Source organism: Haemaphysalis longicornis, unplaced genomic scaffold, assembly GCF_048455015.1.
Source record: "Haemaphysalis longicornis isolate Haplotype H1 unplaced genomic scaffold, Haemaphysalis longicornis Haplotype H1 scaffold_20, whole genome shotgun sequence".
Taxonomy (NCBI): Eukaryota; Metazoa; Arthropoda; class Arachnida; order Ixodida; family Ixodidae; genus Haemaphysalis; species Haemaphysalis longicornis.
The window spans coordinates 1,160,305-1,176,980 of NW_027526296.1; the positions used below are offsets into that span (position 1 = coordinate 1,160,305).

At 44.2% G+C, this 16,676-nt stretch overlaps 1 protein-coding gene across 5 annotated transcripts in view; it reads right to left on the minus strand.

Annotated features, from left to right (window-relative positions):
• Window positions 1–1,259: 1,259 nt before the first annotated feature.
• LOC144172289 (uncharacterized) overlaps window positions 1,260–16,676 on the minus strand; it is a 269,808-nt gene continuing 254,391 nt past the window's right edge. For 4 of the 5 annotated variants that reach the window (XM_077701037.1, XM_077701038.1, XM_077701039.1 and 1 more), the window contains 6 exons: window positions 13,273–13,551; window positions 8,561–9,388; window positions 7,208–7,340; window positions 5,445–5,627; window positions 2,861–3,252; window positions 1,260–1,589 (listed from right to left, as the gene is read on the minus strand). In XM_077701037.1, the coding sequence (XP_077557163.1) occupies window positions 1,544–1,589; window positions 2,861–3,252; window positions 5,445–5,627; window positions 7,208–7,340; window positions 8,561–9,388; window positions 13,273–13,551 (1,861 nt within the window). In that variant the 3' untranslated portion in view covers window positions 1,260–1,543. The remainder of the gene's footprint in view (window positions 1,590–2,860; window positions 3,253–5,444; window positions 5,628–7,207; window positions 7,341–8,560; window positions 9,389–13,272; window positions 13,552–16,676) is intronic. The other variant, XM_077701040.1, reaches the window with a different exon arrangement.

The following is a 16,676-nucleotide window of genomic DNA, read 5'->3' on the forward strand; positions in this document are numbered from 1 at the left end:
CTGGAACCACTTATAGACTTTATCGATGCATCATGCTTGCATCTCTTACTTCGCCTCCGTTTCTCCGTATAACAACAGTTTCCCAAGAATCAGAGTTCTCCATGACTGTGGTGCATCTGTTCTACTCACATGCCATCATGTTCACTCCACACGCAATAATAAGTAATGTTCTCCTGTTGGCAACAGGCTGATGCAGCTCACAGTAACACACACAGCTCCTACTTCGACTGTGGTTCATTTCTCATGTGAACTTCAACGTAGCCTTCTTTCGCTTCCAACTATGTGATTTTCTATATAAAAATTATTCCATGCTTGCATTTTGGAGCACTTACCAACATTTTTGCAAGCGTTTGTTCCTCTTTACAGCAACAGCCATTTTCGGTGCCGGACAACGCCCCTTTGCCACACAGCTATGCAGACAAAACGCAAGTTTGGTTCATTCGAAAGATTACCTCGTTAGAATCATACTGACACCAGTTTTGGAGCACACTTCGCTCAAATAAGCTATATTATTAGGAAGAAAGGGAATGGCCATGCGACCCACTACCTCATTCCCCGCAACAGACCCTGTGATGTCACACCAGCCAGCTCTACGATTGGCAGAGGCTGGCAAAAGCAAACGCAAATTAGGCATGGGTTATAAGCTTGCCGAACGAGCTATTTGAGCTTAAATGTAATGCATATTCATTTTACAGCAGTAAGAATGGTGCAGTAAACAATGGAAGTTAGGAAAATACACGTAAGCATAGAAGTACCGATGCGCACAACTGTTGATACTGGGCGCAATATGCTTGTTTTAGCTGCACAGCAGTCCGCTGCTTTAGAGTTGTCTTACATGACACTGGCCGATTGGCGTAAGCGAGGGTGTCTTACATGAACCCGTTATCAAGCATACCCCGTGTTTCACGAACGGATTGTTTTCTACAGTAACAAAAACTAGCCAGGTGCAAATACAGTCAAAAACAAAGCAACGGCAGACAACGGTCTGAGGCTCAGTATGGTAGCGCCATCTGGGAGTACTGACAGCAAGCAAGGCTGCAGAGCTGAATGACACAGTGGAACTTCGCTTGAATACACGCACTTATGACTTCATGGCAGACGCCGTGGAAACACAGGATTTAGCGGGAGAATCAAAATTTTAACCTTCAATTTCCTGTGAAGACGGCACCATTTGGTGCCGGACAAGCACTGGGGGCACTATGAAACACAAAATATTTCGTCTGCACGTCCCCCCCGTAAATCAGACAAAGGACAAGACATCAGACAAGAGATGAATTAACTTTAATATAGGATCAGTGCAGAAGCACAATGAACAAACTCTTTCGGTAGTGCATTTGGATATCAGTAAGGCACACAACACAGAGGGACGCTATGTGGGGAGGCTATGGTACAACGCAGGATCTCCTGTGACAGGCTGATGGCAGGTGTTGAGTAGGGCTTGAATCATTCACATATGGTATCACAGATGCAACTGCCGAGGCAGACTAGATGTTGTGAGACGCTCTGGTTAATGCTGGCCACCAAGCTTTGCTTCTTGTCTTCTCTACGTCATGCTGTCCAGGTTACAGCAGGATTTGGACACTTGTGAACTGCAAGAAACGGGGGAACAAAAAAAGCAAATATTTTGACCTCCCACTGATGAAGAAACCATCGCATTTTCAATGTCTGCAATTGAAAATAAAATGACGGTTTTATGATAGTTGCGTATCTTTGTGCTGATTTACACATTGCAAGAATGTAGTTGAAGGAAAGCAGAGATTTCAAAACATTACATAAAGCGTAATGTACTGCCTGCTCACAAAGTTGTTTTTATGCAAACGTGCATGCTTTTTAGCTTGCTATGCAAAATGCAAGGCAAATGCAGCCGGGAGATTGCTTGCCAATGTATGGCAAGATAGTATTTTGTGTGAAAATCATCTCGTACATTAAGCAGGAAAAGGCTAGGATACAAGGCCTAATGTAGCTATTTAGTTTGAGCCAGGTAGGTCTTCCTCAGGGTTTGCCCAACAATTCACAAAATGCTTAGTTACTATGACTTGTATGTGAATGCAATGTGACCAGGCACACATTACAGCAAGAGGAGACTTGTTTGTTTTGGACAGTCCAGTAAAGGTAGGGACACTGTTAAAGTCTTATAGTAGTTGAATGGGGCTTTAATATAAACCTTCTAGGTGCCTCCTTCACTGCACAAAGATGGGTTTAATTTTAGATGAAAGAACATCTGCTAAGTTACTACAATTCGTACAGGTTCTGAACATGAAACAATAATGCACCTTGATACCTTTGCAACAAATTTTAGTAAAAATTCAAAGGCCCAAGATTTGAAAATAGTTTTTGTCATTCAATTCCAAGTGTAATGCTTAATGCCTCCAAAAACTGGGTGGTGGCCGAATAATCAAGACTAATGTACTCATCGCTAAAAATGCTCAACTCAAAAACTTTCTCAAAGCAAATGTCACGCTCAAAGTGTCACACATACGCAAAATGGAATGCAAACATGTTTTAGTTTAAGTATTTAGCCTATCATGCACAAGTGTGCAGATATGAAACAATGGGCTGAGATGGGGTTAGCCGTAATTTTTAGCTCAGTGAAATTTCAGCTCATGCATCTTTGCAAAGTGAAATCAGAAGTATTTAGTTCAGTACACTTTCCCTCAGCTGCAACAAAGCAGGGGTGCTTGCACGGCCATACCTATTCTGAAGCGGAATCCCGCAACTGGTGTATATATTGACGAACTTCGATACAGCAGGGTCTTACTCTAACAACCAATACAGATACACAATCAACAAAATGGGTGCCCACGTTGTCTCTCTTACTCATTGGAAAGGCTGCAAAACACCACAAGGAGCAGAGACGCACCTCTTGGGGGGCCTGCGGGCGACCCTGAGGACGAGCTCCCCCTGTCGGACCCGCTTGAAGGCGGCGATGGCCTCGGCGTGCGAGAGGCCCTCAAAGGGCTCGCCGTTGAGCGACACCAGCTGGTCTCCCTCGCGCAGAAGCCCTTCCGCCTGGCCGCCCGGGAACAGGCGCCGTACGTAGATGCCCAGGGCCCCCCGGGGAGAGTCCCGGCCACCCACCACGCTGAAGCCCAGGGCCCCCCGGCCGGGGCCCTTGACGAAGGTCACCGTCAGCAGCTCGCTGTTGCTCGACATGCCGTGGCTCCGACCGCCGGATGAAGAGGAAGAGCCTGCGTGGTGGCGGGGCCGCCGTGGGAGCGTGCACAGGACGCCGCTGCTGTACTGCTGTGTTGGCTGGAAGTAGCGTAAAAAGAGGTGTCGGCAAGGGGGCACTGCCACTGATCGCTCAAAGCATTGTCGATTAAACATTTTTTATTTTGTGGAAGGCAAAGACCTGTTTGTTTGTTTGTTTATTTGTTTATTTTTGTATATTTCGGGCATGGTACACATATATCACACGGTACATTTCAATTTTCATCTTCTGTCGAAGTGCGTGGGAAGTGAATGGGAAGTGAACAGAAAGACCTGTCTGTCTGTGTCTGCCTGTCTGCCCCTGAACTACCAGCAGACTGAATTGTTTCAGAAGGATCGACATTTGGACAAGTTTGTATTGGTTGAACATCTTCGAACAACAGCATAAAAACACAGACACTAGGGGAAGAAAATGACAGGACGACGCTGTGTTGTTTTGTCATTTTCTTCCCCTTGTGTCTATCTTTACGCTGTTCAAAAAATTGTTGCTGCTGCTTGGTTTAAAGGGGGCTGCAAACTAGTGAAGCTCTGAATGACAGCTTTTTCTGCAGCTCCTCTATCACTGCATTTTTGGAGGCAGAAATACAGTTATACTTCTTATTACAACTACAGAAAATTCGCAATAATTCAAACTTTCAGTTAATTCAGACATATTTCAAAATTTTGTTAAGACCGCTGTGTTTTCGAAGTATTTTAAAGCCACTTATTTCCAACTACTCCAGTGCGTAAATTTGGTTAATTTGTACTTTTTCTTGTTGTTGCCAGAAAATATCTGCTGCCTTTGACGCTTCTAGCTGCACATTTGCATCTAAGCATCAGTAAAAGTCACGAATATTGTGAAGCCGATATTGTGAAGGAAGTGTTGCCAGCCCAGTGCAGAAGTGACAGGGAAGAACCCCGGCCAACACAGTAAGAACCATCCATGACAGCTGCACAGGCCTTTCAGCAAATTGCCAAGATCTGCAAGTTCTTCACCAGTGGAGAAAACTTCATTTTGAACTCTCATGCAAAGACGAAGCAGTGAGACATTCGTGATTTTTTTTTTTTCAAAGTGTGAATAGCACTTCAGTATTGAGTGTGAATATTGTATTATTAAATATACGTGAATGTTTCATTACAACACAAGTTGGTATGTTACCCCGGGCCATATTTACGAGAACTTCTGATAATTCAAACAATATCCCAGGGTCCCTTCAAGCTCGAATTCTCGCGATTCTACTGCATTACTATTCGTTAATTGACTGATTAATCGTTAGTGGCACGCCCATCATATATCCAGGTGGTGGCATCTGGCTCTACACCTCAGACTAATACTTCTTCATTAAACACTACCCTTTCAAATTTAGCACTGCCGTCAGCGACAGGTTTACATTAATTACAATTAATACATTTTGGCCACAATAGCTGACACAGTGCACCACGTAGTAGTGTGCTTTGAACACGACTGCATTCCTTCCCTTCTAAAGCAGTCCAGCCAGTCAACTTAGTGCATACGAAAGTACCGTCTCAATTGCACGCTGATGAACTGCAGGTTCACGTCATGGTAATTTTGTTTTTTCTTGCAACATGGACAAAACATTTGTATCAGGTGTTTATTTAGTGCTATTTTTAATTTGGGGTGGGTTTGTACCCTTCAAGCCAGTCTGAGCAGTACTTAGAAGCAGTAGCAGTTTCCTGCTACCATTTTTAGGTCTCTGGATAATGACAGTTTAACATACACGCAAAAAGTTGAAACGAGCATACCATGGTATGCCAATTTTTTTTAGCATCTTAGGCCCACTTTCTTGTTTCACAGCTAACTGCACCCTGCACAAAAACAAGAAAGTACACCGATTCTCATAAGCCGAAACCTTTGTTAGCACGCAACGATACTGGTACTCCAACCTTCGCGGGCAGCAGGGGGATAGAGCTGAGTGAACTTTAACTCATGTGGCAAGAACCAATTAGTGTGGAAAGTTGGGCAAGTTGGTACTTGGATAAGTGTGACATGTTTTATAGCGCAAAACAGCCGGGAACTTAGAGAAGAATGCGAACAAGACAAACACTAGTGTTTGTCCCATCACTGGCGTTTGTCTTCTGTATTCTTCTCTAAGTTCCTGTCTTGTTTGCACTATAGAACATGTCCCAGTTGTGGCAAGAGCCACCTTTATAACAATGGCCATATATCCACGCCGAAAACTCAGAAGCTTGTTGCGGTTTAATTTTCATTCTCCCTTCGTGGCAGAGCTGCCCACCTGGTTGTCCTTCTCCCCATCCTCCGAGACCTCGGGGATGGTGTTGTAGTTGGCAGCGGCGCCCGGGTGCGAGATGCTGGCCCTCCGCTCGGCCGGAACCCGGTGGGGCTCGGCAAGCCGGGAAGGACATGGTGAGGGGGAAGCCGTCAGGGTGTCCTCGCTGCACTCCTCCTCCACGTCCTCCTTCGCAAAGAAAAATGGATACACAGGAAGTGTAGTTAAGCATAGCGAGTCAAGTGTAGTCAAGTGTAGCGAGCAGATTCGTGCCAGATTCGTGCACTCTTCATTTGGCCCGCTTGCATTAGTACTAAGCAGGCCCAAATGAATCCTGCTTGTTCCGTTTAACGTGTGGGTATCGGACTGCTCTCCATCTGCACTTATTGCCCTTTCCCCATTCCGCAATGGAGCCTCTTCAATTTCTCACACCACTGCTTATTGCAAAGAATGCCCACACACAGGGCCTCATGGCCTCTCGTCCTTAGTAAAGTATTTCACTCACTCACTCACTCACGCACGCACTGAGCCATGCCCAAAACCTCCGCCACACACTGATATCACATGCGTTGTTTCTTCTCTGCTGTACTATTGCTTGTTCTACACCTGCCTGACGCTTGCGCGGTACCATCGTTCATGCTTCATTCATTCACTTTAGCAGACACTGAAGAGTTGCACACAGATCTCTTGTGGTCAACTCTCCCAGTGTATTGTGCATTAAAAGAGCAACTACTTTCCTGCCAGTAACATAAAACTAAACCTCCAAGACTGATAGTTTAGGTCAAACAAAAAAGAGTGACGAAAACATCAAACAGCAAAACAACTAATACAACGTTGTTTTTTTTTTTTTTTTGTAAATATGATAAAACCTCGTTCACCCACACCAGGTATGCAAGTGAAGTGCATGCACATAGCTGCAGCATGGTATAGGTGAACAATAGAAGCTGAAAACTATAAGGAAGGTACGAAATAACAGCGTCTTAGGCCTGTACCACCTGAAAAAAAGAAAAAAAAACTGCCAAGTGCAACAATCAAAAATTAAAGCCATTCCACTCAATGTGAAAGCTGTCGGAAGTGCAGAGCAGTGATTTGCCTAGCGCTGTTATTCACTCACTGCTACCACCCAGTACAATTCAAATTTCCCGCCTTTGCAGTGTTGCGCACCCCCTGCCTGAAACAGCGCCAGTGGGAGTCCTGTTTTTCTTGTGCTTGCTTTTCCTCCCGCACGTGCCTGTGTTGCACTGCCACTTTTTTTCGCTTACTGCCATAAAAACCACCCCAACGAGCGTTCCTAACTAAATCAACATGAGCGCTGCCGGTTAATTACAAATATTTTGCCTCAAATGTACCTGCAGTTTTCTTTGCGCTAAACAACGAGGAGGCGTATGACAAGTGCCAGCGGTTTACGAGTTTTGAATGGTTATTTATGACTACATAAACTGCCTGGCTTTCAAAGCCTCTGTTATGCTGCGACGACAGCCGCTACGACGGAACGCCGTGGGGCTGTACTTGGGTCCAGCGAGCGAGCTACGACAACAAGGTGAGCCACTAGAGTGCTCTGCACTTAAAAAGTATCCTATAAAACCCTATTTTTTAAAGCTAAATATAGACGGGTGCAGTTACAATGTGCAAAGCACCCTAATTCAGAAAGAAACACTCATGCTACTTCCCCAATTGCGGGCTCCACACATCGAACAACACTGAGACAAACATGCTGCCCAAACAAACAGAAGTGCTGCCAAAGCGGCAGCTCCACTGAGAAGGCTTACCTGACGAGCGACAAGAAGGTGGACCACTTGGTCGGGAGTGGCCAGGAGTTGGCGAGCCTCTTCGATTTCCACACCCTGCACCTGGTGACCGTTGATGACGAGCAGCTCGTCGCCTTTGCGCAGCTGCCCACTTCTGAAACAGGACGACACCTCGGTTACTTTTGGACACATTGCCGCACTCGAAAATGTAAGAAACAAGTTAGAACAACAGGTTGATCAAAAACAGTTTTGATGCACATATGAATTAAGCAATGGAGCATGCTTGGACAAGTTGTGTTCGTGACGCAATAAGTGGATGGCAGGTGCAATACACACGTACAAAGTGTAATTGAGAGCGTAGAAGGTAGTCAGCATGCCCTAATGTCCAGGGCTGGGTGAGTACTTGTTTGAGGCAAATGTGGAACAAAAGTTCCGCTCAAATGTACCAACAATGACAATCTGACCATCAAAAAAGCAGCCACCATCTAACCCATGCCCTTAGGCACAGCAGTATCCCACTGTGGAGTGTCCAAATGGGCAGCCGCACAGATGTGAATGTTTCATTGCAGCGTGTTCCACAAATTAACTTCTGGTGGAATCAATCTGGAGCATTGAATACCTGGAACTTGTCAATTCTGTGGACTTTTGTGCACAGCCATTTGCCTGGGACAAAACCACCGATGTTCTCCCCTCCATGGCCATAATCGTATGCCAGTGACCACATAATCGCCCACAGCAACTAAACTAAGTACAACACCAGTATGTTATAGTTACAGGTTTATTGATGTTTTTATGCAGAGTCACTGTGATGCATAAAGCCACAAACTAAACCTGCAAGACAGATGGTGTGAAATAAAGAAGGCACCACTACGAAAAATAAAGGACGCCCCAAAAGATTTAATATAGCCTGTGCTGACTATATCTGATGAGTTTTGTCTAGTCTGTTCAAAAGCATGTACTTAGGAGTGCTTCCTGTGAGTACATCACACAGCAATCTCAGTTACAATAATCTTTTCGTACTGCCATAACTCACCCATTTATGTCGCAAACTAATTCAGGGAAAAAAACAAACAAATGCCAATACGGGTGACTTCCTTCTCAGAAAGCAACTGAGAAAAACAACTTCATTCAAGACTTCAGTGTTCCGTCTACAGGCTGCCAGGTATGCAAGCATTTGCATAAAGCGCCCTCTCAGACGAGTGCGCTAAAATTATGGCAGACAAGAAAGCAGTGCCACTTACAGATTTAATTTTACATTAAATTAAATGTAAGATTTAATTTTGCATTATGAGCTACTCCCTCTACAGCTCTTACTGGGACATCATATAAAACAAAAAAAAAGCAAACAATACGCCAAGTGGCATGGCATCTCACCTCGCCGCTGGTCCGTCCTGCTCCAGGTCGGCGACCACATAGCCAAGCACAGCTCCGTCTGGCCCACACTTGCCCTTGATGTAGACGCCCAGCTCGCCCCTCGAGTCCTTGGCCAATCGCACCGCCAGCACTCGCGCTCCGTCTGGCACACTACGCACCGAAGCCGCTTCCGACAACCGCCGCTGCTGCTGCTGCTGCTGTAGCTGCCGCCCCGCCCCACCTTCCAGGTGCGCCTCCAGCCACATCCGGCGCCGCAAGTCCGTGGTGCTGGACGCACGCGGACCCAGGTCCAACGAACCGCACACATCCCCGATGCTCCGACACCCCAAGTCCCCAACACTCGCACGACCCAGCCTGCCCTCTCTGCCACCGTTTTCCTTCACCCCGTCGTTCCCGGCGCACACATTCGTCCAGGATGCCGCACTCTTGAGCATTGGCTGGGACAGGTTCACGCCGCCGCCACCTCCTTCATCACGCAATGACTGTTCCTGCGAGCAAGCCCTCGACAGAATGGGAGAACCGAACGTGCAGCCGATGCCACGACTGCTTTCTGTCGAGTTGGAAGGAGACTTCTTCCAGCGGTTGCGCAGCAACTTGCGATCCAGGGTCCAGGCCCGAAACTGCTCCAGCTTGGAGCCAGAGTTTTGTGTCGGCACCGTTGCTGACCTCTCCGACCGCGGACTGGACTCTGCGTCGGGGCTGGCAGGTGCAATAGAATGTTGAGGGCTGTCGCCTCTCCGAAGGACCGAGAAGAGAGACTGCGTCTTGCAGCGCAGGCTCTTGCAGTCGTATGATGCTCCTTGGTGGTGCGGCTTTGAGCATTCAGATCTGCAAGACACAACACAGCAGAACCTTGTTACAAGAGACACTGTTGCAACAGACACTTGGTTATAAGAGACATTTGAAAATGGTTTGGTTGGCTTTTCTATGTTCACCATGTTAGCAACATTGCATACAAGAGACACTCTGTTACTAAGGGCAACTTTTTTGGGTCCCTAGAGTAAATTTATTTGTTTATTTATTTATTTACTTCAATACCTTCAAAGCCCAGAATTACAGAAGGGAGTGGTCACTGGCATTATCACCAGAAAAAAACAAGAGCGAAACAAATCATTGGGAACAACCACAACAAAAACCATAGTGGACAACAAAAATGCAAGTAGCATACACAACAGAGTCAATAGCACAATTTCAATTATAAGGAACCAAAGTAAGTTCCAATGGCAATCTAAATGAAGATACATCGATTATACTAGCTATTGCGGGGGGCAGGCGATTCCATTCGTTAGCAGTTTTGGGAATGAAAGAGCAAAAATAAGTTAGTGTTGCAGTGGGGAATGTATAACTTATGGCGATGGTCAATACGGGATGATACATATGACGGCGCAGAAAGAAGTTCAGCTTTGAGGTATGCGTTTGAAAAATAAATTTTATGAAAGGCTGACAAACGGGCAATTTTTCTGCGTAGGGCTCGGTTCTGCGTAGGGCTCGGTTCGTTTCATAGCAGAAACACTAGATGTCTGAGCATAGTTAGAAAGGATGAAGGGTGCACTACGATTTTGAACCATTTCCAACGTGTTAATGAGATAATCATAACGGGGATCCCACACCGAACACGCATACTCAAGTTTAGGCCGAATTAAAGTTTTATATAACAGTAGTTTAAGCTGAGAAGGCGCCATAGAAAAATTATGTCGCAAGTACCCAAGCATACGGTTCGCATTATTAACAATAAAATTTACATGAAGTTGCCACGAAAGGTTGTTGGTGATATGAATTCCTAAATATTTGTATGAAGCAACAAGTTCTAGTTTAGAGCCCTGGATATAGTAGTCGTAAATATTGGAGGTATCAGGCTTACGTGAAAATCTAATTGTTTTGCATTTGTTAGTATTCAGACGCATTTTCCATGTGTTACACCATGTAGTAATGTTATGGAGGTCACTCTGAAGTATATGGAAGTGTCGGAATCTGCAGTAATAGTTCTGTAAATAACGCAACCATCTGCGAACAACCTAATGTTTGAAGTAACTACTGAAGACAAGTCGTTAACATAAACCAAGAAAAGCAAAGGACCCAGCACGGAACCCTGTGGTACCCCTGATGTCACTAGAGAGTGCGGTGAATCAAATTCATTGGCAGATACAAACTGAGTTCTATTAGATAAAAAATTGTCAATCAAAGAAAGAATGTTTGGATCAACATTTAGTTTGCTTAACTTCATGCATAGTAATTGGTGATTAACTAAATCAAAAGCCTTAGAGAAATCAATAAAAATACAATCAATGCAATGTCCGTTATCAACAGCATTGGCAATCTCATGTATGAAACAAATAAGTTGAGTCTCACAAGAAAATTTTTTATGGAATCCATGTTGCTTAGGGGTGAAAAATGAGTTATCTTCCAGAAATTTAACCAAATTATAATATATTATATGCTCAAAAATCTTACAAGAAACACTCATTGATATCAGCCTGTAATTAAGGGGGGAATGGATCACCAGATTTAAATAATGGCACAATTTTACCGATTTTCTAATCGTTAGGTAATAAGCCCGTAATATAGCATTGATGAAATAGATTGCATAATATCACAGAGGAGTACATCTCTATTTTTTAAAGAATTGTTCACTATTTAGGAGAGACACGATGAAAGGGGGAGGGACCTTATATGAGGAACCTTGTGGAAAACTGCCCTGAAGATGAAGCTTGGGCCTGCATCCAAGAGACCGCAGAGGTTCGAGAAACTTTTGAGGAGTTTGTGTCTGCAGATCTGAACCTTGTGTATTTGAAGAGCCTACAGATCATGTGATCCTCGCACGAGTGAATGGTGTCCTAGAGGAGAATGATGACAAGGGTATTGTAGAACAAGAAGTGTCACCAATTTACCTGCAAAAGTTGGGAAGGAAGCTAATACAATCTTCAGTCTCTAAAACTACTATGAATGGCTTTCTTAAATTAAGCCATAGTGAGAATTTTCTTGGCAACCTGTCTGAATACGCATTTGATACTGATAGGTACAATGTGGTGGCATTCGACTCCGCACCGTTTTTAGAATTTTTTGTTACAAGAGACATGTTTCCCGGGTCTTTTGAGTGTCTGTTGTAACAAGGTTTTAGTGTATTAGCAACAAAGCACTTCCCATACAACCTAATTACCGCCGCGCAAGCACATGCGACATAAGTGTGACTGCAAGACTTCTTTCAGCTTTGAACTTAAGTGTACAAAAACCACAAAGTGACAAAGGGTCTACCCAGCTGGGCAAGGAGACAGTAGGAATGTTAGGTTAAAGACATTCGCTGTTCTTACGAGATGTTTAAGACTAACAAGCAAAAAAGCACTCACGTGCTAACTAAAGGGTGATGTTCGCAAGCAGCCGCTCCAGTGTCAAGATGACTGTACATATGGAGAAAACATTACCTCTACTACCGAAAGAACGCCCACCCAAACTACAGTGACGTCAAGTGAAAGATGCGGGATGGGCGAACTTTCGGGTAAAGGGGGAAAAACTACGGCAATGTGGCCACACTGCCAACCAAAACTGCTGAGATATCAAGTAAAAAGCCGGCCATGATGTGTCTCACAATCAAGAAATCGAGAGTGTTCGCGGCCGCTAGATGTTTTTGCAGAGGGAGCTCCCCTCGCTTTTGAAATCGTCGAAGCTAGTGTCATTTTAGGGGGTGGGCGATCTTTGGCGTCCTTTAGTAAATTGAATACTTCACCCCTAAAAGGGGGTGGGCAATGTTTCGAGGGAGGGTGTTCTCTGTGAACATTACAGTAAGTAGTGTTTCCGTTTTCAACGTTTCCGTTTTCAAGACATGGCAGGTTTCAATGTCAAATAGAGACCATCCCCTGATAGTACACCAAAAACTCTCGGTCTGACAGATTGAACCACACTTGTTGAACATTGGCTTTTTATACATCTAGGTATGTTGGGCATGTTTTCAAATACACCGTGCTTACTGCACATGAAAACTTGGCGTGCACACAACAGTCGAAGTGCGTCATGCTTGAAGCAATTTGACCAGGCTTAGCTGATGTGGTACTACAGTGGCCAACCGATTTGTCGGACTGGGAGGGGAACGAAAGTTAGTCCACATAAAATAGAAGTCCAAAAAATCTGCGAGTCACAAAAACGTTGCACAAACAGGCACACTGAAGGGCCGCACGACAATTCTTGCGACGGTATGTACAAGGCATAGGCAATGGGGCGAATTTCATGAACCGCAATCACCTTAATGGCCAGCGAACAATGCAAAAGAACAATGTGCGCGACGTGTGACACAGGAAAAACCTGATAGTCAGCGTCACCTGGCGCCTAAAAATGTTGGCCAAAAAAACTGCCCACGTATGACTAGTTTCCGGCTTTCGAGATTACTTCTGCCACAGACTACATGGAAAATTACCCCGGCGGGAGTCAAGCCAATCCCATCCAATCCAAAGCTAGTCAGGTGGCTGAGGATTCAAAATGGCGTCATCCTGTAGTCGCACTGTGGCTTTTCGCGCAAAATTTTGTCCCGAAAATCGAACTTTTGGCTTTATTTTTTCCAAAATATCTGTTGTTAATATACATTATTCTTATGGGACAACTGGCAGTTCCATGGGAAAGTCCGGAAAATCCAGCAAGTCTAAATTTCTGGAGTCCGAAAAAACAATCAGCTACTGTAGTCCGAAGCGCTCGGTAATGTTTGGTAACAACACCTGCAGGCTTACCTGGGCTTTTCCTGCTTGCAGCAGTCGCTGCCCTTTGATCCCCCAGAGGGCGACTGAAGAGAGATCCTTTGCAAAAGAGCAGCGGCGAGGCGCTGCACGTTGGAGCCTTCCTGTGTCGAAGCCCGACGCTGCGACAGTGTTGATGGCGTCGGTGGTGTTGTGGTAGGCACTGGCGCCACGGGCATTGTTGGTGTGGCATCGTTGATGAAGGGAAGACTCATGGGCTCTGTACTGGTGATGCGTGGGGTCTGCATGCCTCCATTCGCTTTCGGCTCCACCCTAAGGAAGAAGGGAACATTTTGTTCTCATGCGATGCATCTCCATGGGTCTTTGGGACTAAAAAACTGGCCAAAAAAAGCGTTATTTTGGGTATCACTTTTCTGTTGGTTTGCACAGTTTTTCCTTCAAAAAGTCAATGCTCGAACAGCACTCAGTATTTATAAAAACCCCAAAGTCCCAATATCAATGAAAAAAACTACAATGTTTCTATAATCTCCCACTTCTTCGCCGTGAGTGGTAGGAAATTCTCAAGAGGTACTTCCCAGCATGTAGTGCAGCTAGGATAGGAAGATCATTTCTTATGCTGCATGAAGCTGAATGTCTAAACCTTGCAATAATAAAAACAGATCTCGCATTTCACATTTAATTAATTGTGTAATTAGCATTACTTATATTTGGTTAGCAGGAGTGCTTTAAGGGAGATAAAACTGATGTCAACTTGCAAGCAAGTGCCACAGAAAAACGGCTTCCAACATTGCGTTCTCCACAACAACTTCTAGTATCTAATCATGCCTACCTGGTGCTTTTTGCTGAATAGTTCCTTTTATTATATATTGTTCTCAAGAGCAACCAAGGCAGGTCTTTAATTATTTCAGAAACTTATTACTTTACAACAAAACTAACTGGATATTTGAAATCAGCTAGAAAAACTGAACAAGCCCATGAAGTTTCATCAAAACTGATTGGAAAGCAAGAAGAGTTTTGAAGAACAGTGTACTCCCTTAAAGAGTAACTAAGAATAAATGATCAGGGGTTTTCATTTCTGTGATTTCCTGTGGTCAGTGTAGAACAGCATTTAGAGACCCCTGGCATCAGTACAAAAGCTGATATAGCTCATGAATGACAATATGAGCATTAGGTATAACAAATTTATAACAAGGTATATATAACAATTTATAACAAGGTGTTACAACAGGTATAACAAATTTAGATCTCCTGTCTGCCATTGATGCGTCACATTGAGAACACAAATTTAGGAGTGCGCAAGTATTCGAAACTTCGTCCTGAGTCAAATGGAATAGCAAACAATTCGTGAAATTTTGCCGTACGATAATTTAAAATGATGATGATGATGATGATGATATTATGATGATGATTTCTATTGGTTTCCCCTTTTTATCGGGGTGATGACATGTCATCTTACCAAAAAAGACTAATATACCTATGTTTTACACTTTTGGTTCAATACTAGCGCTGCTTAGGGCAGGCACAAAAAGCTTATTAGGCACAAAATACTTTTTTTTTTCTGTTACAAGTGGTAACTGTCCTAGGCAATATTCCCCTCTCTGCTTTTCGTCCACCAGCATTCTAATCTTCTTTTCGTCCCCTCGACAGCCTTGAAGTTCACTTCCTCTGTGATACCTTTAAATCCTAGGGCTTCTGACAGCCCAATATTCCCTTCATGTAGATTTGGATGGATACCCTCACATTCTAGCACGATGTGCCGCATAGTTTCTGTTTCTTTTCCGCAGACCACGCATACCCCATCATTTTGTGAATACTTCCCCACAAAACTCTTAGTTCGCAGGCAACCTGCTCTAGCCTCAAAAAGCAAAGCACTGCCCTGGGAATTATCGTAGAAATTTTCCTTTCTGATGTTCATCTTCTCAGCCCTGTACATCTCTAACGACGTTTTGGCTTCCATTTTTTCCCTCCATTTATTCGTTTCAATCTGCCTTGCCTCTTTTCTGGTTACCTTGGGTGTTTTGGATTCCCCACTGTTCTTTCCGTATTTCGTCGTTAGCCGTCTAGTCTTTCTTAACCACTGCGTGTCCACGCTTTTCAAGTATAGGTACCTAAAAACCTTAGCTGCCCACCTTCGTTGATCCATTGCCCTCAACCTCATCTCAAAGCATATTTTACTCTGAGCTTCTCTAACTTCAAACGACGCCCAGCCCATATCTCCCTGAACTGCTTCGTTAGTTGTTTTTCCATGCGCGCCTAAGGCCAGACGTCCTACCGTTCTCTGGTTTACTTCAAGGCGTGATAGAACGTCTGATTTTAAGCAGAGTACAGCATTCGCAAACGTGAGACCCGGAACCATTACTCCTTTCCACATTCCTCTTACTACTTCATATTTGTTATACCCCCACAGAGCTCTATGCTTCATTATAGCTGCGTTTCGCTTTCCCTTAACCTTAAGTTGCTCCTCGTGAGTACTTAAGTAGCTATCCCCTTCGTTTATCCACACTCCCAAATATTTATATTCCTTGACTCTAGGTAATTCGCCTTGCTGGATAGACACTACGTCGGTGGTAGCGTCATTGAAAACCATTATTCCTGATTTTTCTGCACCGAAATTTAACCCGAGGTCAGTGGCTTCCTGGCCGCAAATATTTATTAGCCGCTGCATATCGGTTTGGTTATCAGCTAAAAGAACAATGTCGTCTGCGTATAACATTCCCGGAATATGCTGTTGTACCACTTCGCCTTGCAGCATATGGGTTAGGCTAAACCCTACTTGACTTGAAAATGCAAAGAGCAAAAGTTGGCTCCGCCGCATGGCACGGGCCTATTTTACGCTTTGCCACACAGCAAGCACCCTTGGGTTGGCTTCTCCGCACAATATCGCGGCTGTTCCAAAAAGCCTAACCTCCCAAAAAACAAGCGCATTTCATTTTGGGGTATGTTAGCTAAGTGCATGTGAAATTTATAAAATAAAGAATGTATGCTGTCAATACGTGGCTTAGTTGAAGGTTCGCCAAGGTCTCTACCTTTTTGGTTGATCATTACGTTACAACTTTAGTTTTCAATATTATTATACCCTTTTTCACTAAGAAAAATGGTACGATAATAACGTTGAAAACCAAAGTGTGAGAAAGGTGTGTTGAAAACCAAACTAAGTCACAGGTGTGATTTCTTAACTGTCCACATAACATTTTATACTAATTTTTTTTCATAGCAAGACACGCCACACCAATTAAAGCGCAGGCATTCACATCTAAAGGTACTAAATTTGGCTTCTAGTCAGTTCGTAATGTTCATACTCAGTTTGCAGTAAGAAATTTTAAATTCACATTGATATTCACACCTGAAATTCCCACATTCAGCGGCCTTCCTCCCAGCCTTCCCCTCAGTGAATTAAACAGACGTAAATTATCACAAGGAAGTGACCTTTCTGTTCC